Source organism: Acipenser ruthenus, chromosome 40 (assembly GCF_902713425.1).
Source record: "Acipenser ruthenus chromosome 40, fAciRut3.2 maternal haplotype, whole genome shotgun sequence".
In the NCBI taxonomy this organism is placed as follows: Eukaryota; Metazoa; Chordata; class Actinopteri; order Acipenseriformes; family Acipenseridae; genus Acipenser; species Acipenser ruthenus.
In genome coordinates, this window is record NC_081228.1 from 3,855,648 (window position 1) to 3,879,732 (window position 24,085).

The 24,085-nt window shown below is 43.1% G+C and overlaps 1 protein-coding gene across 1 annotated transcript in view; it reads right to left on the bottom strand.

Moving 5' to 3' along the window:
* The window catches only part of LOC117397064 (endothelial cell-selective adhesion molecule-like), a 28,431-nt gene that overhangs the window by 1,942 nt on the left and 2,404 nt on the right, over positions 1 to 24,085 (bottom strand). Inside the window, exons 2-4 of the mRNA XM_034912852.2 lie at positions 4,395 to 4,552; positions 2,395 to 2,584; positions 1,449 to 1,604 (exon numbers count right to left, since the gene is read on the bottom strand). Of these exons, the coding sequence (XP_034768743.2) occupies positions 1,449 to 1,604; positions 2,395 to 2,584; positions 4,395 to 4,552 (504 nt within the window). The remainder of the gene's footprint in view (positions 1 to 1,448; positions 1,605 to 2,394; positions 2,585 to 4,394; positions 4,553 to 24,085) is intronic.

Sequence of the window (24,085 nt, forward strand, 5' to 3'; positions counted from 1 at the left end):
CATTTTGAACACACCTGCAGCAGCTCCTCTAAGGACACTCAGCAATGAAAGCAATGGAGTTAGAAGCCAGCCACAACCAATAGAAAAGCAAGGAATCTATTGGAGCGTGACGCCTTGTGCTGGTTGGATCTCTGGTACTTTTTGCTTTATTGACTTGAAGGTGTGAAAACCACCAACATGTTGAGTGTCTTCCCTGAGTTCCGATGTGACAGAGCTGTCTGGAAACCATCATGGAGGGGTTCCCCAATACCTCGATTCCTCTGAAGCAGCTGAATGAATTTCTTTCAGATTTTTTCAAGCCAAGACCCTTTTGGAGATGACCTGATCATGATTTGCTTTTCATTTATTTATTTTTTTCGGCAGGTAGATTCATAATCTTTCTACCCTACTGTATATTTTCAAGCTTCTGAAACTGAATTTGTAACACAACCAGAAGTTAGGGAAACACTTCAGAAGTTTCTGACACCGCTTCAGAAATATAGACATAGCTGTTTTATATTTCTTTTAGGATTATCCCCAAGAAGGCTGGGTTATAATTTGATTTGTTTGGCTGAAATCACTTCCCCTTTAAAACTGCTTTTAGTTTCCCTTTAATGTAATATGATTTTTCAACAGCACATAATTCCATCCCAATGTAGCACAACAGCCTTGTTAAATGTTGAAACTGTGGCAAATATCTTAAAGTCAAATAAAAAAATGTGCACAACACTACTGCACAAAATGGAAGGTGTTAGAGACAGAAAGGTACAGGGTGTGCGTGTGCGTGTGCATGGGAGGGTCTTTTTAAAAGCAGGGAGTTAGTCACAACTACCCTTACCCAAGTACCCCAGTATAAGCAGGGTCTGGGGACAGGACCTCCCGGCTGTGAGCAGAAAGGAAAGAAAAGCAACAGACACACAAAAAGCATGAAAGAAGAAGACAAGAAAGAGCAGGACCTGCAAGCAGGCAGGATGAGTCTTAAAGCCACAGGGTAGGAGCTTTACAAGACCTGGGCATCCAATAGGAGATGAGCTCCCCCTTTGAAGGTGTGATTATTTCCCTTTGAGCCAATTGGGATTGGATTACTCAAGGGGATTTGGTGCCCATCCCTACATTATCAGGACTGATCCAAGCAATGCTCAACACTGATGCAATCGGATTAACCCTTTCAGTTCGCGGGTGGCTGTATCAGACACAGTTAGATACCATTGCCAGAGGCTGTGTGTTAATGTAGATGTTGATTTTCTGCAGAACGCTTCTACAGCTCCTGCCACTTGTTCATTTACTAGATTTCAGGCACTGATGATTCGGACACTCTGTATGTGCGTGCACTGCTTTTACACACGTATGCATCCGATCCTTTTAAACGTTATGGCTGGATAGCAATGTCAGGCCAGTGTGTTGCTCCTGTCCAGCACAGGGGCTGGTGATCCGCTATGGGCTCCTGGGTTAAAAATCCCTTCACTTACCCTGGATGGGAGGGAAGAAGACTTGTGTAGTGGGAGCTTTCTTCTCCCAGCTGTAAACAGGGATCGGTTTACCACTTCTTGACTGGCAGCTCAGAGTCACGTTGTCTTTAATTACAGCTTCTCCTCTCATTGAGCAAACCGGGACTGAGGGAGGCACTGAGGAGATACACGAGATTAGAGAAGGCAGCTTATTAGGAGGAGGCATTCTATATCTTAACCACCAGGGGGCACAGTTCACACACTCATTGCAGCCCACACTGTCCATGCTAATAACTTGAGTACCACACAGACAAGCCTATCCATTTAGATATACCTTCATAAAAGCGTACCTTAGTAAATGTGCATGTTCATTTGGCAGCTTTCCCATGTTAATAATATGCATATTCCAAAGTTTTCACCTTTCTGTGCTTACCTTTGTGAATGTGCTATAACACTTTGCTATGCTTTTACCTATTGTGCAGGTAAACATGCAGAAACACATCCTTTAACACTGCGGATGTAGGAATGGTAAAAACAATGCACATTTTAAACATCCAACACTATAAATACACACTGGCACATTGTACCCTATAGGCAAATCAGAGGCTAATTGTCCATTCTATAGTAAATGTATTATATGGGCAATTTGCCCACGGGACACCAGAATTGTATCTGGGAATCGCTTAGAACCTCCTGCTAATGCTTCTCTTTCAGTCCACATTAACATATACATGCATCTTATTGATTCTGTTCTTAGATCAGAAGTGTGCTCCTGATTAAGTTTGAACCACACCTGTTTTTTATTGTGTTGTTTGTACATTGTAATTGTTTTTTTATACATTGCAATTGTCTTTTTATTTATTGTTTTCCAGGACCCCCTGGTAAATGAGAACTCGGACTCAATGGGTAAATCTCCTAGTTAAATAAATAAAGAATGCAGACAGACAGACAGACAGATGCACCCTACCGTGAACAGTGAGGTTTATTCCCCCGGAGAAGCCCGTCTGTCCTGGGATGACAACGTTGTAGGAGTAGCGTCCAGAATCGCTCTCTTTTGTGTTGTTGATGTAGATGGAGACGTTGCTGGAAGGCATGGTGTGCATGAACCCCACGCGGGGATCTCCCTGGCTCTGCTGACCCCCAGAGTACGAGATAATCTGGACAGAAACACCAAAACAATGCAAAAAAAAACGGACTGGCGAACCGAGAGTTCAGTATAGAGAAGTGCCTGGAGATCTGGAAGCCATGCTATTGAATATACTGCAGTGCAGAGACCTCAGTAAGGTACTGGTAATGTTAAAGCACACACACTCAACGCAGAAAGCTTCTCTTGTAACTGTATGTAACAGACAGTGTTGTGCGATACACTGTATGGATTCTGTCCCTGGTCGGTGAGATGAGATGAGTTTAAAAGCTCTAAAACCACGAATGCAGACGAGCCTGGCTCTTTTGCATTGTGGTTAAGATGCTCGCTTGCGGTGCACAGGGTCGCTGGTTCACGCCCAGCCTTCACCCTGTTATATTTGCATGCTGTTTAACAGAGGGAAAATGCTGCAATACTTCAGAGGGACTCCGTAGACAGTAGTTGACACAGTAAAGCACACATGCCGCAGGACTGCTCAAAACGAGCCAGTGGATTGAATGGGCAGAGAGGGCAACAATCCCTCCAGGGCAGATTTGAGGCACCGCAGCGTTAACTGCCCCATTCCTGCACACAGAGAACAAACGGTGGCAACAGTAAGTATTGAGACTGGAGCTCTTTGAGGCTTAGCCTACAGTGACAAAGTGGCTGCTGTCTGACCACTGTGACCCCTCATCATACAGGTAGAGATTAGCGCAGTGGGACAGCAGGCATCTGTTCACATTCCTCTTGTCTGAAGTAATTGAAAGCAGCGACCTGTGCAGCATGGAAATCTCCCTGGGCTTGTCGCGTTGATTAAGTACAGAGCTGGGATAAGGATATTTGGGGGGGGGGGCAGACTATGTTTTCCCCGCTACAGTGGGCAACACTTCATCCAGGCACAAGAAGAGCTCGATTATATAAAGCACTTGTCACATCTCCTGATCTCTGTGCCCAGCTCCGTGGGATTGGTTTGAAACCTGTCTTGAACAAGTGCCTGGGATTTTGATTACAGACAGTGTTGTGTTTTGCCCAGGTCAATGATTTTGTAAATCTTCATATTTTTGCGCTGTCCTAAATGTATTTTTACAGTGATGTCTCTAAGAAATTCTACATGCACCGTAGCTATTTCTCTACCTACTTCTTCTCTGTTGATCTATAGTCGTTTTTAATTAAATGGAATAATTTCCCTTGTTTGCACAATTATTGAGTTTCGATCAATGACAATTTGTGTTATTGAATATAAAATCTGCCGTGATCAAACTAACTAAAACTCATTCATATTTTTAAGCGATTACTGGTTTTCCCTTTCCTTCATACATGTGAAATGAAATCATTTCTTATTTTACTTTCCTTGGAAATGTATCCTGTCTGCAGTGCATTGTGGGATTGTCGTCCTGGGCAGGATGCAGTCTTTGATCAAACTCAAAGAAATACGAATCCCATTTTCACAGAGGTAGCTCGTGACTTAGGTTTAAAGAACGGTCACATTTACTTCACAAATTGGTTGCATTTCCTAGTTTTGCAACATATTTTCATTGTGAGTTCCAATCATCTTTCAAGCTGATTGCCATTGATTGGTACTCAATTGTAAAGGTGATGGAAGGTCTACAATACTTGCCTGGCTCCAGTGCCTATTATAGCTTGCTTGCTAGATCAGGGGCTAGACAGATAGAGTCACCCGGATCCTGGGTCACACACAGTGGAGTTCCAGAGCTAACTCTTTCTTGAGAGGCAGACAGGAATGAATGGCAAGCTGCACTGGAACCCTGCTTAAGGGCTGTAAACTTGATGAATGCAGACTGGCAGGCTGATAGATAGACACGCGTGAATAAGTCTCACTGTACCTGTTTATAACGCAGGGAGTCGGTGGTCCAGACCACAGTGTTTTTACTCAAGTCAGTGGAGACGGCGTGGTACCCGGCTGGCAGAACTGCCGTGTGTCCCTCCACCACCACTATGTTGGTTTGTGTCATATCCACGCTGACTGCTGTGCACACCTCACCTGCAATAACATAGGAGGAGGCAGTTTTTAAAATACAGTAGCCTTTGTTTGTTAATACAGTGCCCAAGAGAGCGAGCTTCTCAATAAACAATAAAGCAAATTTCAATATTAAGCACAGGTGGTAAGAAAGATCCTAGATAATCACATTAAAAATGGTTTTACTCATAACAGATACTGTCTCTCTCCCCTTTTAAAAAACATAGCAAAGTGTAATAAAGCATAGTGAAAGCATTGTAAAGAATAGCAAGGTATGCTAAAGCATATTATAAAACATGGCAAACCATGGTAAACTACGTGTGACAGGGAGACCCTGTCGCTGGTTCTGGAGTGCATTTGTGCCTTTATGGAAGCAGCTGGGATGCGCAACTGGAGAGTAGTTGGACACTGGAGCGGGACGTTCCTTGTAGTGGGACTAGCGCTCGCCTTGTGTGGCAAACTTTTATTTTCAGCTTCGTTTTTTGTTTTGCTTTCTTTATTAAATGTGACACTAGGGCTACCATTGCTGGTACCCTGGTGTCAGCACTGTGTGTTATTAAATCTGTGCGGCTGTGTGGCGTGTCAACACCTACTGCTCTGTGTCTGCCTCAGTATTGTTCAGCGACGACCCTCACACGTAACAAACTCCCTGTCACACTACGCTACATACATAACCATGGTAAAAGAATGTGTGAGAGCTGCCTGTTACGAGGAGCAAAGCTGCGATTAGAGAAGATTAAAGCTGGAGCACAATACTAGAGACGGCTGGAGACAATCCCCTGGATAACCTGTCACAGATCCACACGGAGAGAATTACAGCGAGCTCCAGGACCCAAGAGTATCCAAGAGTATCAACCCGCTTCATAAACCAGGGAACAACGGGATAAGATTACATGCAGTCCCTCTCCTGCCAACACACTGCCCGATTGTCCTGAAGAACTGCATGAATACGTGCTGCAGATACACATGTTGTGTGTCACCGTGCACTCCTGCCAAATTATAGGTGCATGCCTATAAAAATAGAGTCGAATGGCTTTCTGTTTCTGTTTCGATTATTATTAGTATTATTTTTTAAATGAAGCTCGTTAGCTGAGGGAATTGCACAACAAAATCACTATTGTGCAACACGGTTGACGAGCACTAGTCATGTCTTGGACCGTGCTGGGCCCTCCTCCGCACCACCCCCCCACGCCCCCCCCCCCACGCCCCCCCCACGCCCACGCCCACGCCCACCCCCACGACCACCCACCCCCTCCCCCTCCCCCTCCCCACCAGTGCTGGTTCCCACAACGATTTGTAATCCACTAGGAAATCTCTAACCAGTAATTTTTCTCGCGCCAACACACACACATCTCCATTGATTCTGGTTTGATATGAATTGAGGTTTAAGCAGCGTGGGTTTACAATGTATTACAATCTTGGATGTATAGTAAAGGTTTGGATTTATTGTATTGTTGTATTGTTATTTTATTGAGTGTGCGATTTTCTTTGTATTGCTGATTAATTGCACTGTTAAGATGTAGCCGTGCTGGCCCTGCAGACACAAAATGAAAAAGGGAATAGTTGGATCAATAGGGACGCTTATCATTTTGACCTGTGCCTGTATAATGATTTTGCTCTACAAACTCACAAAAAAAATAAAATACATACAAACAGGTAAAATAATGCTCTGAGTCGATTTAAGTTTTACATTGTAAATCATGTATTCTCCCTTGCGGAAAGATTATGGCAAACAAACAAACCGGTGTGCCATCTGTCACCTCCCTGCTGCAGCGCTGGACTGAAGACTCTTCCACTCCTGTTAATATTACTGACGCTTGCAACGCTGTCAGGTTCATCCGAAAGACTGTGTTGTTTCATTGGGTTATTAAATCAATGAAATCTTCCTGAATCCCAGCTGAGTTTAACCTCCATCTGTGCTGCTCTTCAGTTCCCTCGCACTGCCATCATTCACTCTCTAACACGTTTATTAGGATACTCTGTAAAACATTTACACCAAGGTTATACTGTCCTGCAACATTTGCTCACTGCCAACCAGAGCTGTAACTGAAGCTGTGAACGCTAGCTCTTCTGCAATACAAACAGCACTATACTTACACAGTATCGATAGTAGCCTGTCTTCTTTGATCGTATGTTTACTCACTTGCTCACACAGATAACCACAAACTATTGAGGGTATGCAGATATCAAACAGTGACCTTGGTGTTTAAAAGTACCTTATTTCACTTGGGGGAAGTCCATTGAATCATCAACATACATACTTTGAGATCAATGATTTACTACTATCTGCGTCAGAGTTCTCATTCGCATACGTTCTAGCTTTCATTTTTGAAATCCCAGACATGCTGTTGTAAACAGTTTGACACTTTCAGCAGTTTCTGGTGGTCTGATCAGATAATGGCCAGGCTCAAACGCACGCACACACCTGACTACCTACTTATCCTATACAATTAGCTCTAAACCTAAACATCGAGTGATCCCACCTCCAAAATGGAATCACAAAGGAAACCAAAACAGCAGCTTGCAGGACGTTTACATTTCTGAAAAACGTGTTGGCAGTATTACCATATGTGGTCATGCTTTATTCTGACCAGCAGGGGGCGTGTTGTGACATGCATGACTTTATAATAAACGTTTCTGGTTTCTGCTGGACAGGGAGCTAGGTTGGTTTGAATTTGCTCAGTGTCTCTCTATGTATAACAATTGTCAAGCAGTGCCAGGATTGTAATATGCACTGTAGGAGCCAGAGAAAATGTGCACCTCCCTCAAATGACCATGAGGTAGCAGCATACTTTAAGGCGTTCAACCGGCAGTTAAAGTACAGCACTAAAAACGGTATTAAAATCTTCATTACAACAAGGGCTTGTGTTCTTTGGTTTAGAGCCGTACGGATTGAGAAAGAGATGGGGTCTCTGTCTCACTGAGGTATAGAGGGGTATAGACTGATAGCGCTGTAGACATTGTTGATGTGACATTAAAAATGTGGAGCTACTTTGAAGCAATTTTGAGCATACTCTCATCTCTAAAAGTTCTAATTGTGTTTCAATGAATTCTTCTGTGAGAAATCCCGAGCAGTGACTTCACACAACCTATCAGCGGGGGAAAGTGCAAAGACCGCAGTCGTCCCAAATGACATTCTGGTTAAACAAACAGAGAATTGAGCTGGGGAATACACAGCATTCATTCAGCAGGGGATCTGTGGGGTGCGGGAGTGAGGAGAAGAGAACGGGTGGAGGAGAGGGAGAGATTGAGGGATAGGAGTTCATTATAGACGCGTCGAAAACACGGTCCTAGCTGTCTTCCCACGGTAAATCTGGTCAATGTAAAACAAGTCTGTCCAGTCGGACTGAGTCCAGGAGGCTGGGCTAAAGGGTAAGACTCTCCTACAACCTGGACGGAAGATGTGCCATGCTGATTGAGCAGAGAGGGAGAGAGGGAGAGGCAGAGAGCCACCGGACACGGCCACAGCCAGGAAGCCTCAAACAGGACGCTGTAATTACAGGAAGCTTTCAACTCACAAACCCCTTTACTCCCCTCGGCTTCCCCCCTCGGACAACACAGCTTCCTTAACCCCTTCAAGAAAAGCGCAGCGTTTTGCTGCAATAGAGTAAGAACTGCTTCCTGATGCTTGTACTACTAGTGTATATGTTGAGGTCCTACACAACAAGCAGCAGAGCCTGTGGACGCACCATTTCTTTTATTCAGGAGTTGTTGAGGTTCAGTAAATCTGTTGGGTTCAGGTTTCCAATACAATTGATTTTATTGACATGATAAGCCAATAATTGGTGCAATTAAGTAACTGAGAGCTCAGTTGAAATGAAGGACCAGGATTGGTGACCTCTGGTCTATGGTAAACATTTATAAGATGTCAACTTCCCCAGTCATTTCCCAGTAAAACCAAGACTAGGTCACATTGTCTCCCAGTGTCTCATCCCCAACCACAAGATCACACACTCTCCCAGTCGGCTACACACTGCCTATATCTGATTGCATCACTTATCTGCCAGGACAAGGATGGTAAACAGGATGAACACCACCTACAAGTGGTCAAGCTCCACTGCACATCTCCAGGGTGAGAACTCAGCACTTTCTATAGAAGCTCTCTAGAGCAGATTGCTGGCAATTCCCAGTTCACATTCTTGGAAAGAAATTAAAGCAGCTGCAGAAATAATAGTAACAAAAAAAAAGTCTGCTTGTGCTATCACACTGAACCAGTGGTCCCCCATTCAGCATTGAAAAAAAAAGATCTATTTATAAAGCATTAGTTTAATTACAGGGCAAGGACAGTCTCTTCATCTTTCCGATCTGTTTCATTTTCCCGAGCTCGGAGCTGCTCCGATACAGAAGCCGATAGGTGTTCTGAGAACGCAGCTAGCAGGAGTTTCAGAGCAAGAGGTTAATTGAAGCGTTAATTAGAATGAGAGTCGTATTATCTGATTTGGGACTTTTACAAAGAAAATAAAAAATCTTGCAGATTTAAAGCTACAGCGATGCTTGCAAAGAAGCATGCTCACTGACCTTAAAGCATTACTTATTTTATTGAGTGAGTAACAGCATCGCGGCTTTCTTAAGTTGGGAACAGGTGACAGAGTTGGAACAAGACTTTGGGCTGCTCTATTCAATAATTAAGGTCATAGTGGGAACAAGTGTGGACCACTGAATTGCCACTGGACTGGATAACGAAGAGGGGCTGACATCATTTCGAGACTGAAGCCCACCCTCTACCCAGGGCAGGTTCAGTCCAAGGTCGGGTTTAGTGCCCGAGTCAACTGTAGCCCTTAATTAGCTTGCATCCAGTCATCCACATGACTTGTACAGCACACAGTAGCATACTGCAGGAAAGCATTCAATGCCTGTGCAAGGGGACCGACAGCACTGGAGACTGAACTCTGATAAAGGGAAGCAGCGAGGGACCAGGATGTTATTTACACAATGCTGCTATTTTAAAACAATGGACCTCTACAACAACAAAAGAAAAAACGATTTATTAAAACATCAAAGCGAGGGGAACAGCAGCGTTTTCCACTGTCCATAAACAGGGCTCAGTTTCCATTGTGCTGTGAAACCGGGACAGGACGTTCTGCTGTCCAGTGATAACGCACCCCCTGGGACTCAGCCCACACCCTACCTCCTCTCTCCACACACACTCACAAACACAATCTCAGAATCTACAAGAGTTACAGGACAGAACAGTCTGTCAAAAGGGTTTTATTTTCATGGTCTAAACAAAGGCAGATCTTTTCACATAGTTCATTTCACTGTTTTATTGTATGCAGTTATGTTATACATGGCTAAATATATCAGCTGGATTAATGGAGAGTTAAAGAGTGGCAGGATTTAGATCAGCCACTGATTAGATCATTAAAATAGCTCCCGTTGACATAAATTCTGTTTAAAGTTATGAATCTCTGAATCTAGAACTGTACTGTAAATGGGGTACCATTAACTGGGTGTACCATCTTACATTACTGCAGCTTTGGGACTGTGCCACCCTCAGTGCTGTTTCAATGTTAAGAACTAAAATAGGATGCAATTATTGCAACACAACGTAGACGACTACTTTCATATTTAGTTGGAGAAGTATGTATAAATTCCTCAGCTGTTCGGTAGTGTTTTGCATCATCTCAAAAGCCAACGTGTGTTTCAAATGCACGGTGATTTAATAAAAAAAAGCAGCGTATTATCCTTTGCTTCTCTGCAAAGCCAATAAAAGAGAGCTGGATGATTAAATTGAATTAGGAGAGTCCCAGGCAGGCGATGGGACTCTGCTATGGATTGGATTAGACATACTGTACAAATACAGAAAACACCTCTGAAGGTAGTGATTAAGTTTCATTCAAATAATAAAAAAATGAAACTATTTTATGGATCTCAGCCAAACTGCGTTTACACCGATTAAGGTGGACTCCAGTCGCTGACACCTTAGAGCCCGTATTTCCAAACGGATGTGTTTGCTACAGTAGCTGCGTTTATTGAGGCGCAGGCCTCTGCAATATCTTAAGATACTCCCGTTCATTGTGAAGTTTTCATTCCACATCCACTCCACCTCTGAAATGCTGTACAGTATATGTATACAAAATCAGGGTCAAGGAAACGAAGTGCATCAGAATGCACTCAGCTGCTTCTGCAGTGAGAAAGCTCCGAGAGGTCTGTAAATAAGCAGGGGCCCCGGATGAAGCTCAGGCCATGTGAGATTAGCAGGAGCCTGGGAAGTGGGCTTGGCTGCTCATGCATCACACAGTTCTCACAAGCTCCCTGGAAACACGTAGAACCAGGCGTGCTTTGGGAAGAGGTCAGGGCCCTGAGCTGGGAAATGAACTGCACTACATCCATCCAGGAAGGAATGTGGATCCCAGAGCTGAGAAAACCACCATGTTTCTCGGACTGGGGTGCCATGAAACTCATTGGAAACTGATGAGGAGCTGGTAAATATCTCTAGGGCTGGAGTTTAGATCCCATAGCTGAGAACATCACAGCATTGCAATGAGTTCATATACCAGAAAAAGCCCGACTAAAAGATTTCAACTGCAATGAAACTGACTGACAGAGCAGCTTTCTACCGCGCCAGCCCATGTTGGGGCGCATATTTGTACGACAGCTCCAGGGACCGAAATACAACATGACTAAAAAAGACCATTTTTTTCCAGTTCACATTTCGTGGCAAACAGCCAATGTTTTTTGGGCAAGCAGTTACAAAATCTGGTTGGAGGCACAAGAGCAATCCCAGTGCTCCTAAGAAATATCCGAGAAGCCAGTCGCACAAGCCAATACTGTAACCCTCGCTCTGCCCCTGTATTTGGCAGAGGTCCCGTTTCAGGCCACATGAAAAGCAATGCTTTCTACCTTGTATTTTTAAAGACTCTTGAAAGGCTTTTCCACTTGCAGTGAGGTACGAGAGCTGTTTTCTTTATGATTATTATTTTATTTTTCCCTAGCGCAGTCAGTATTAAAAACGAAACTATATATTTTTAGGTTTCGTCTTATGGGAATGACCCAAAAGGATTTCCTCCTGCTCTCAGTCTTAACTCTTAGCAGTCCCAGCTTATGTTTAAGTATTTACGATTTTTGTTTTCCACTGGACCAAAGTTTCTAAGTGCAAAAAAGCATCTCCTTTCTTTGGTGTGAATTGAGGTGAAAGTGTCTAAAAGATGAGGTCATAACACTTCCACTGTACATTTCGATGGCGAACAGTAAATAAAGTTCCAAGCAGAAATATGTATATCTGTGTTACTTTACACACCAATCCCACAGTGTGCATGAGATGAGGAAGGTTGGACAGAACAGCGAGTCTTGTACCTGCCACGTTGTGCGGGTGTGATTAAACCAGGGCTGGATGTGTAGGTGCTGGGGGTGGTCTGCACTGCGCTCCCCAGGCCCTCTGCAGCATGCTCTTCCAATTCTTACAGACAGGACGATATTTCCGGGGCCAGGTCACTAAGCTGTTCCCACCTCTTTAATCCTATTAGCCTCCCAAGCTGTCTTTGCAGGGAAGGAGCTGGGGACAGGGGGATTTCAGACCATAAGCAGAACCTTAGCTTTAATCTGACGACTCTTTGTAGAATTTTACCAAACAAATTACATTAAACAAGCAGAGATGCCAATTACTTCTGAAAGGGACAGTGTCCACATTTATTTTTACATGCAGACCATCACCGGTTATAAAGAACGATGTTCTATTCCTGGCTTATCGTAGCCTAACTGAACATCCAGCTACTGCTAGTTTCATCCACAACTAATCTAGATATTTACACTGTGGCTTTTCAGCAATCCATCCCCATCTCTAACGCAGAAAGTGTGTGAGTGGACTGACCAATACCGTTGCTGACTTAACATCTGCAATGATAATGCATCCATCATTTACATTCACAGAAGGCTAAAAGGTAACAGCCTGGTTTTGAACAACACTGTCTGGATCATATTACAGTGTTTTAAATTTTGTGGATGGATAAAAATCTCTCTTTTTGTTATCGATAGCCCCATTTTTTAAATCGATTCACTTCCAGGAGTCAGTCTTGGCGGGGCAGTAGCAGCTCAGGTAGAAGCAGTCCTGTGCCCCTTGGGATCCTGGGAATGACAGGGGCTGTGATGTCACGCACTGGGAGCCTCCCTTCTCTCCATCATGGCAGAGTAGAAACAATGGAGAGGACTCGGGTTACAAGCTGAAAAGCTTTTCCAAGATCCAATGACAGGAAGGAAGGGTGTTTGTGCAGCACCGCTGAAACTGATTTACTCGCTTCCCCTTGACGCTGCGGTGGCTGTTGTTTTAAAAACTAGAACAACGGAAAACACTTCAGAATTCTCTCCAGTAGATTCTGATACATTACACCACAATAAACCCTGCCCTTAGGAGAACAAACCGGTTTGGTTAAAGCAGTTCCGACACCTAGCCATTCCCAGAGATAGAGAGAGGGACAGGGACGTGGAGAATTGGGACCTGGGCTCTTGGAATATGAAACAGGAATTACATCACAGTGTTTAAACATCAGATATCAGATACCGGGATGAAAATACGACTCCTGCTGCATTGCAGTTTCAACCATTCCAGGTTTTAACACATGCTTGATTAGCCCCAGTGTGTATAGGCAATAAGTGTGTGTGTGTGTGTCTTATTAAACTCATGGTAAAACCAGGACTGGATCAAAACTACTATGCAAGTCTTATTTCCATCCCTGAGATCTTATTTTGCAAGGGGTACTGGCAGTAGGACTGTGGAAAAATTCACATATGAAAGGTGCAACACAGCTCTCTGTCCACAACCAACCAGCAACAATAAGATGACCTCAGTCTGCTACACCTCATGCATTTACCTCCCACACCAAGGTCAGTGAAGAGAAGTACTGTGAGCATTAGCTAATGGTTTTAAGAGCAGGTAGAGGGGTTCCAAAAAACATAGCGTCACACGTCCCCACGTGTTGCTACAACTGTTTAAATAACGTACCTGTCGTTTTTCTTTGCTTTGTTAACATCCTGACAACTTGTTACACTTATAACTTTAAAAATCTGTTCCAAAGCTCTTTTCAAAATGTCCACTCTAGTGCATTGATAGTGTAAGGATTATTGCCCACATTGTCAAACTCTGCAATAACAATCCATGGCGTGGTACAGAACAGAAAAGCCAGAGCACTTGTTGTTATGTTTTTAATTTATTGTTAATCACTCTTCCTGCAGTGATTTAGAGGACAGATCTCAAACCAAAAAAGGCATGTGTTTTTATGTGACTCAGTTCCTTCACAGATACGAAATAGCAGATATGCTAAAACTCTACATTCTTGTCAAATTACTCAAAAATAAGATTTTCCTCCCCACCTAAATGGAGGCCTTTGAGGAAAGCACTCTGCTTGATATAAAAAGGCCAGCCCTGTACAATTATCTTTAAACAAATAAATACAGTAACAGAACCAGGAGGGGAGGGAAGCATGCGTGAAGAAAGGAGAAGGCTGTTCAACCTCAGAGGAATCTGAAGAGATAGCGCCTGGGTGTAGAATCTCGAGCCCCGTCCAGAATACCCACTGCGACACTCACTCAAGACCTCGTGAGCGTTACAATCCAGGGATGGGGATAACACCTCCACTGCACAGCAGCTCGAGCCAAGCCAGGGCTGCAGCATGCCTTAAAGTGAAAGAAAACTAAAAAATGCAAGGACATTTAAGAATAAGCATTGCCTTCCCCATCTCACACCCCACCACCTTTTCAAAAGCAATGTTATCTATTATATATCTAAGCAGAAACAACAACAGAGAATCCTATAGATGACATAACATGAAGATTACCACGGTATTATTGCACGGTAAATTAACAGTTTTCCCATGGTTATACTATGTATTCAACATCGTTTACCATGTTTTTTTAATATGCTTTACCATACCTCTGGGCTTTAGAGTGCTTACCTATGCTTCATCATACTTTCACTATCATTTTCTACTCTTTACTATGGTAGACCTTTACAATGGCAAACAGGTAAGACTTTAAATAATAGAGAAATGATACGATTTATAGTATTCCTGAATTGCAAGGTTGTTTTGAGCAGGTGTAATACAAACACACGGGGATCATCACATCAGATGACGGTGTCATCATTATCACCACTGAAGTCATGTCTGCAGGGGTGGACCAACACAGCTTAGCGTTCAATAAAAATCACCCTGCTATTTCAAGCCATTAAAACCTAGAAGAGATTCACTCCCACAGAATAAGGCACCTTATAAAAAACGGCCATCTGTTTTAAGCAGGCACTGAAGTATTGTACTTGCTGACCAATTAATTTGTGTTTCCAAATCTTTGCTGAGAACACATGCGCTCTTATCTGAAGCTCCAACGTTATGTTAAGCCTTCAAGCTCTTATTTTGGCTGCCTAAGAAGAGTCGAAGGGGGCTTTGTTAATGACTGCATCCTTATTCCTCACCGAAAGATATGATCTGTCAGTCAGTGCCTCCCCTGCATCACTGGTTCAGTCACTCTCTCAATTGCTTGACTGGAAGCAGATCTCTAACTCTACCCTGCGGTTGTGTTGGTTTATACTGATGAGCATCCCCATTGCCACCAGGCAGCAAGCAATGGGACAGGAGCTGCCATCTCTGGTCCCAAGATGACTCTGACTTAAACATGAATCTTTAGGCTGTCAATCAAAAGGCATGCAGTATCGCAAAGAGCTTTGACTCCCTCGACAGCCACATAACTGCAGTTCACCTACCTGTGACAGAATATGAATAGGTTTATAAATGATTCATTACCGTACCGTAAATTATTCCAACACAGGTAGCCAGGGAATGCAAAATCTACGAGTTTAGCATAAGGTTAAAAGTCGGTAGCTTTTGGAACAAGGATTATAAAAGGGAAATATTTGAAAGGTGAACGGAATCAAATTCTTGTTCCTATCTCAAATGCATTATCGTGTAGAAAGGATAAATAATTATTTCCAGTGAAAAAAAAAATCTGAAAGTGTACAGGGATGGAAATAAAACTCCTATAACATTGCAGTTCCACTCATTCCAGGTTTTAAATACGAGCTTGATCAGCCACAGTGTGTAGGTAACAAGCTCAGGTGTGTCTTATTAAACTCATAGTAAAACCAGGAACAGATCAAACCGCTATGAAGCGGGAGTCTTATTTCCATCCCTGGTGCCGCTGTGATGAACTGGGAGTCACTATGGGAAGCAGAAACTGTTTATCTCATACTACATAAAAAGTCATAGTATGCCCTGCAATAAAAATAATAACTCACTCCTGGAAAACATTCTGGGTGTGCCATTGCCCTACACTGTACAAGGGTAATAAATACTGACAGAACTGTGCTCAGCAGTTGTAAACAGGCGTTATCAAACACTGTGAGTCTCAACTCTCTTCGCAGTTCAGTCTCTCTGAAGCTTGCTGCTCCTCTCCGCTCTACTCATCCCAGAGATTAAGGGGCATGAGTTCATTTGTGCTGAATCCTGCAATTCCACTAGAATCCCTGTCCTAATCCTCACAGGCTCAATGACCGACCCCCTCACACTGCAGCTCCCCCACCATCTCCAGACACCCCTATTGCTCTCACCACTGGAATCTCAGCCCTGACCCACACTGCTCCGGTGAGAGCTGCCACTGTACTTTCTGGTTTTTTTTTTAGGAGAATTAATGCTGGTTGTAGAGCAGGTGACACTGGCTTGGAAAATAAATGTCAATTTATCTATCTATTTTTTTTTTCAACAATGTCGTCAGCCCTGACAAACACACCCTCCCAATCTGAAAGCTGCGCCCTTACTCCGAGCTACATGTATTCTGCTGACATGCAAATATGTTTTGCCTTTAGTCAAATAATGTGTGGTTTCAAACCTCTGGCAGGGAAGGAAAGACTAGAAACCAAAGTGAAGATGTTGCCATGGTTACAGTCTTGGCGATGCCAGATGTTTATATAACACAGGTCCCTTAATTCTCGTTTAAGAAAAATCGATATTTTAGCGGAACCTTCAGATTTAGGACCACACCGCAGGCTCCGAGTGTGTGAAGCCCTGTTTAAGTGAGAGAGAAAGGAAGCCGGGTGGGGGTTCTTTCTGGTTCCTGTCCCGTTAAGCCACTCTCCAGCCCCCCAGTTTTAAGTCTCTAATCTGGGAAGCCAAGCAGCTGCTTGCTGTGTGGGTCTCTCCCCAGGTGCCGGCTCTGATCTGCCATGTAGGCTCGAATTAGCCTCAACTGACCAGCCTTTTAGTTTAACATGCCAGGTCAGCTCCTGTACTCTGCATGCTGCCTTCGTGACAGTGCCTTGTGGGCAGGGAGTCGGATTTGCTGGGGTTAACCCCTTCTCCCCCACGCCCAACTGAACACTGCAAGCACGGTCAAACAAGTACCCATGCGTAATACTAAGCCAGTGGCTTACTTCAGAACGGAACCCGGGAACTCCATGCAGGTGCTTGTGTTAAAAAAGTCCAGACAGTGAACTCTGTCCCCCTTTCCAGCCTATAACTCCAGAGTGAAACTAAGGCAAATCAACAGCCCTTGAACTGCTAAAACAGGGAAGTAGATGCTTCCCGCCGACAACACTTAGCATTAAACTTAGCCTTTGGGCACTGATGAAGGGGAAGATTAATTAATCAGTCCCATTAGCACTAACAGACGCTAACGAGCAGTAAAATAAAAAAGGCCAGCAGCTCTTAAAAGCAATCCATGGTGATCAATGCCTTTTAGAGCCATTTTCACACCTATTAAACAGTCCCTGATTAAAGCTAGTGGACAGATATTTGTACCAGAGACAGTCTGCTCCTTGACTAATGGAAACTACACCTATGATAAAAGCTTTGCAAAGTGCAGTAAAGGATGGGAAATGCACAGTGCAAGCATGGTAAAGCACGGGTAATCATTTTAACACCCAATGGCTAATCAGGGAGTATAAGGCATAAAAATGAATAGCATTAGGTTAAAAAGATGTAACTGCTAATTTACAATGGTAACCTGTAAGTAAAGTCAGGACAAAAATAAAGAGATGCGACTTGCAAAGCAAGTTTGCACAGGAGGGTCAGTGAACCTGGGTTTTTTTTTTCACTTGTTTTTCTGAAATTTTTGTGACATGTCCACCTTACCCAGAGTCCCTAAAAGTGCTGACAAGTCTTCCGACCCTCAGAAATGACCTCCGAGGTTCTGCTGACAGGTAGACCTGTCCCTTGTGATTTGATGTCTATTGTTGTTGATGACACGTATGCTCCAAATCTGTGTGTGCATGTATTTTTTTTGAAGCAGTAAGGGAAAGGTGGGCAGCAATCCTGTAGGCAAGGCAGAGGAGAGCTCCAGGGTAGAGTCACAACCTTTTTGCAAGGCGTTCAACCGAGCGCGAACAAAAAAGCACAGACCCACAGAAGCATGTCGCTGATTCAACTTTCCTGAAAATGATTTCAGGGTGCTGTTCCCCCCCAGCAATGCCTCCACGGACTTGCCTATTTAACATCAAAAGAGCATGGTACTCATACAGTTCATAACAGAATCCATTTCCCACAATTTATGACCTCGCTGCGGCTTTACAGCCCTTTGAAAAGTTACCACTGTGAAATCCTAGCAACGTGTAATAAAGCAGAATGAAAGTATTGGCAAGCATTGGAAAGCACAGAGAGTTATGGTAAAGCAGATGAGAGCTCTGGCAAAGGCATAGCACAACCAAGGAAAAAGCATGAATGACCATGCCGACTGAATGTGCTAAACATTTTTAGACAAGGGACTGTCTCTGCTCTTTAGGGGCAGTGGTGGGTGTATACAGAGGGGCTGTCACTGTAAGAAGTCTTGTGCATCTTTTATTGTTCAAGCCAGCTGCTCACACTCTTTGCCTTTCGAACTGCAGCCTGCTTCCGACACAAACAGTCACTAATAAAAACCATGGCTCTGGGTCCCACATCAGGCACAGAGCTCTAATTCCATAACCTCCTGGCTTTAATCCCAAGTCTACGCCCTGGCACTGACAAGCAGGCTGTAAGACGCGGCAGTATTAAGGGCTGGAGAGATTTCTCAACCTCAACTGGCCGTACAGGATTAGTGTTGATTTCCTCAATAGACTAACGCCGCTATTAACCTGCCTGCCGGGGGCCCAAGCAGACATGAGATAGCCTATATCCATGCTGACGTAACAGCTCTCCCTCCCTCTACCTCTTCCTCTCCCTCTCTCGGTCTCTCTGTCCCTGTTAAAAAAAAGAGTTCTAGTTTCCTGTATAGGAGCCAAAAGCAGCCCAAGACCCCATCTTTGTTTAATATTATGACTAATTTGGGGTACACGCAAAATGTAATTGTCTTGTAGGAGATTGTTAATAATGAGCATCCACACAAAGTGCTTGACCAGCAGCCATTCACACAAGCCCCCCCCCCCATAAAAAAATGATGGTCAAAGAAAATATAAACCAGCAATTGTTTACTGGTATTTTTGAATCTAGAACAAAAGCAACCATTATACATGTTTACCAAGATCATTTTGCATGGTATTTTTACACTTTTCCCATGCATTTATCATCATTTACCCTGGTTTGCTGTGCTTTACCATGCTGTATTACACTTTGCTGTGCTTTTACTATGGGAAACTTTTATAAGGAAAATCATAAGTGGCACCTGAATTGTTTCCAACCAATTTGGATATCCTAACTGTAATCAATTTTAGTTAGTATTTTAAGTGTAGCTGGGTTACTTAATTCAAATCCAATGTGTCACTTGTTTGCAATTTTTCCGTGGTTTATATCTTTGAATTCAGAAGCACACACCATTAAAAAGATTAGCATGTGCTACCTCCCGGAGCAGTTATTAAGGTAATTAGGTGACTGTGCCAGACAGTTAGTTGGACAGTATCAGATTTCAGAAATTGAAGGCTTGTGCCAGCTTTTTAAAACATTATTGTTTCAGCTTTCAAAATATTTGTGTAAGAGCTGGTAATTGCATGCTGAAAAAAAAACAACAAAAAAAACACATTTGATCATAGGTGATGAAAATCTCTGATGCTCAGACTTGACTGAAGCCACTATCAAAGAGTATCAAAGTATGGTGGCAGGCAATTGCGGATAGTCTTTGAGTATTGAAAGACTCCAATCCTGTCTATCAATCCATGCATGTTTACATTATTAACTATTGCAAGCAATAGTCACTCATGAACAAGTTTTGTTTGTATTCAATTTTTCATGCATTTAAATGTGGACCGACAATTACTGTGAACTCACTGTACAATCTCTCACTCTTATCTCTTATTCATTTCTTCCTGAGTGAACATACACCATACATTATTATATATTACATCCCAGATGTAGGCAATAACCTTCACAAGGATGTTAGCTGTCAATGCGTGACAGAACAACTACAGCATCGTTTACAAAGTCTTCACTTTGTGATCTTTCTCTCAAGTGGCAGTAGAAAAAGCAACCGTGAACGTGCAAGCTGACATTATAAAAGACAACGCAGAAAAAAAAAAAACTTGTCAGGACAGCTCAAAGCTGCTTACAGTGAACAAGTCTACCATTCTCAGCTCAAACGTATACTGACACAAACATACACCTCAGAGAAAAATAACAATTGGATTCCGAGTCTGACAGCACCCAAACGCCATTTTCTACACGTCGTATGTGAAAAGATTTATTAACAGACTTATTAACTTAAAGCAATCACACAGAGAAACCAAAACACACAGATCACATACAAGCTAACAAAAACAGCTACATGCACGCACACACACACACACACACAGTACACACTGCCCTGTTTGATAGCATTTCCTTTTTAAGTGATAGAGACGGAGGAGATGTTTGTCTTTGAGAGAGCCAGTCCCTATGCCAGAGTCCTTGTTGGGAAAGTCGCCCACTGCTTTTCTCACGACCCCAGGGCAGCAGGGAGACTGGCTCTCCCGGGACAGCGAGAGAGAGCCATTAAAGAGGGGCAGGGAAGTGACGCCTGCAAAGGAGCTGCCTGTGGGACGTCCTGCTGGAGACAAGGCATGGTATAGGAAAGGGGGGAAGGAGGGGGTATTATTTAATACTATTATTTTTAATATTACTACTACTGTGGGACCACGTGAATGTGGAGAGAAACTAGGTGGGGTCTTATCACCATATCCCCAGTTCTGAAGCGGTGTTGACAGTTCAGTTGCAAGCTGCTTCTCTCTTTCTTCTGGGCTATGTGGCACTGGTAAGATGACCAGACTGTTTTTGAGTTGTAAGTGACCAGTCTCAGCATACTCCCTTTATTTTTCTGCTACGTCTGATGGCAGTTGTTTAAACTTAGCTGCTCTTGAGGGAAATCCCTATCTCGTAAATAGCTGTTAAAAATTAACCAAGGGTGAACTTCAAGGAGAGTGACAGTTTGAACACAAGAATACTGGAGAGTAACATGATGGTTTGACAAAAGTGTATGGAATGCAGTGTTTCATTACTGCATTACTGTAATGGATTCAATGAATCAAGTTTTTCTCTGCAAGCCTTTTTACACAATGGAAAAAAAGCATGTGCCCCTACCTGTCTTGTAAAACAGAATAATGTGTGTAAATAATGTGGCTAAACGCTTAGCTACTCAACAGCAGAGCCCGGCAGTATGAATCTTATAGAAACCCAGAGCAGTTAGGTCCTCATCTCCTCCCTTATTCACTGTAAAATATCACTACCATGATAATAAAGTACAGCTTGTTGAAAATAACTTGAAAGAGGTGTCCAAGCCATTAACACATACTCATGTGGGTGGAGCTACTAAAGCAGCACTGAATAGCTACAGTAAAGCACCTTCAGATTTCATTTCATTTTAAATGAAAAAGGTTTCCTGTCTCTGTGCTGGTCCCACTCACACTTTCCACCCAGGCTGTGTTTTATTGTTGGCTGAAACTCAGATAAACCGACTCTCACTGCAATCACCAACATGCCAGATACAGGACAGTGTTATCAGGAGTTCAACAGACTTCCGTAGTTTCATTACAGCAAGCCAGTAAACCTTCTGGTAAGGTCTTTGTTCCAACCATATTCTCAATTGTGTAATAGAAAATACCAAACCATGGGAATAAGACTCATATTGCATCACTCATTCCAATGTTTTACTATGAGCTTCATTAGCTCTGGTGTATCGGTAACAAGCTCAGGTGTCTTAGTAAACTCAGAGTAAAACCAGGAATGGATCAAACTGCTATGCAATGGGAGGCTTATTTCCATCCCTGAAACCTCCATCCACATAAAGCAGCTTTACCTTTTAAACCAGGTGTATGATGACCCTTTAGGACCAGAGTTGCCTGTGCCTAAGATTGACAGCTTTTCCACCTATAACAAGCTAGGATCACCCCTGCAGCTCTGTGTGAAGGAATGCTGCAAATCTGTCTTCCTGGTATATTTCTGCTTCCTTCAAATGACACAATACCCAAGACCATTCTCTGCTGGCTTCCTTCCTGAGCTTGGCAGGACCACGAAAGGGACACACCTGGGTTTGCCTTCTATTGTTGAGCTCAGTTTGAAGAGAGAAGCAGCTGTGAGAGGTGGAACCCAAGACTGCCCTTCGCGTAACCTTTCCCAAAAAAAGACTTACGAGCGCGGTTTTGCACATCAGTGCAAATCCGGTTCCCAGCAGCTGGTTTGATCACCAGCCGGGTCTGAAAAGATCCCAGTGATTCAACATCAACAGCACGGTAACACATCCTATCATGGCAGTCACATGGTTCCAATGCTTATTGATCGTACACTATTTAGATAGTGTAAATAGGGTATTAGTCCAATCAAACAATGGTTAGAACAAGGTTGTGGACTGCAATGTATTGGAAGAGCTGCACATGAGTATCCCTGTTCTAGATCAATATAAACACATTAGGGAACTTAGCAGGGTTCTTGAAATTCATGGATCTGTCCATTCGGGTAACTTCTCCCTGCTTGAATGGGGGAACCCACATGGTCCAAAAATGCTGGCAGTGCTGGGGAAAAAAAAGCTGGAATGAAGGCTACTTAAATAGTTATTTCTGTTGGTAGCCTAATAATTCTTGCGTAGATTTGTGTTCAACTGCTGAGGCGTCAGAAAAACAAGTAGTGAGTCCTAATGGGAATACAGTAATCAGGGTGTGTTATGGGAGGAATTCACCTCTGAGAGTCAATCTGAGGCACTAGCACTCAATAATGCTGCTCAAGGTTTAAAGTAGATTCTGTGTCGGCTCTTAACATGTTTCGTGTTTCTAATTCCACCATGCGTCTTCTACAGAACATATAGTGCTCTGTTTCATTTTAACACTGAAACTCAAAGATATGAAGAGTTGGATGGGATGTACACATCAGTTTCAGCACTGGTCAGTTGCGATGACAGAATACCCACAGGGCAGAATAGGATACATGACTGCAGTGATCAGGCTGGGATTTTATTAAACTTTATCATCCAGTGTTCAGTCTCAGTGCCTCTGCAAACTGCTGATCTTGGCATCACATGAAGAGAATGCATTGCAGTAACTAGCTGATGCTGTTACAGTAATCCTGGGTGGACTTCAATAAACACACAGAGCATGACATTTTGATTGCACTAATAGGTCTGATGTGGATTCACTAAAGAGATGGGTGTTGTATAGGGAGAACAGCAAGGGATTGGATTACAATGCAAGGCTGATTGAATTATCCAGGGATTACATGAAGCCCCTTTCAATCTTTGTTGAAATGTTCACTGCATATTTAAAGCTATAGGGATTTTCGCTATATGTATTTTCATGCAGTGGATTGCTGCAAGGCATTGGAATTTTAAATAAAGAAATCTGTAGTTGTGCAGTGCTTGAGTGCTTGTCTGATGACAGGCATAACTCATGAGTTATTGATTTTCCTTTTGTTATTATGCCGATGCAAATAACAGGCTGCAATACATAAAAAAAATAAAAACACATAGAGGGCAAGCAATGAACAATCCAAGCCGTTGGGTAGCAAGCTGGACTGACTAACACAGCTCTATTGCACAACATAACATAACTAGCACACAGTCTCTGAAAGACAATGATTGGACGAGGACAGTAATGAACTGGTTCCTCATCCCTCCTGTCGCTCCAGGGCAGGCCTGAGGCAACGTGGGCGAGCTCAGACTGCTGGTGCTGTCTCTTCACTCTGAGCAGACATAATGGACTTCTCTCTCCAGTGTTGGTAACCTTGCACCAACACCTTTGAAAGAAACTCAAGGTGTTTTTGAATATGGTTCTCCTGACTTCACCTGGTCTCTATGGACGAAGGACTTCCACAGCCAAAAGTGTCTTCATTGATTTGCTTGTTTTTTTTTGTTTAATCTTCCCTCCAAACAGGATTAAATATGACCTGTTGGCTTGCTTTACCTTTTCAAGCCTGAACATTGAGGATTGTTTGTGGCTTCCTGGATTATTGTGGGTATTTGTGTAGAAACATGACCCTTGGAATTGGAGGCAGCGCACTGGCCATTTCCAGCACTTTGGTATTAAAATAAAACCTTGACGTGACACACGTACGTGCCAGACATGATTGTTTGTACTATCTGAGCAATATTAAAATAATAATTTACTGAGGAGCACACTTCATTTTAAAATGACCTTCAGCTACAGTGCGTTTGTCATAGACAGTACACCTTGTTATGTTGTGATTAGTATACCCTTTTTGAAAACAGGGTTCC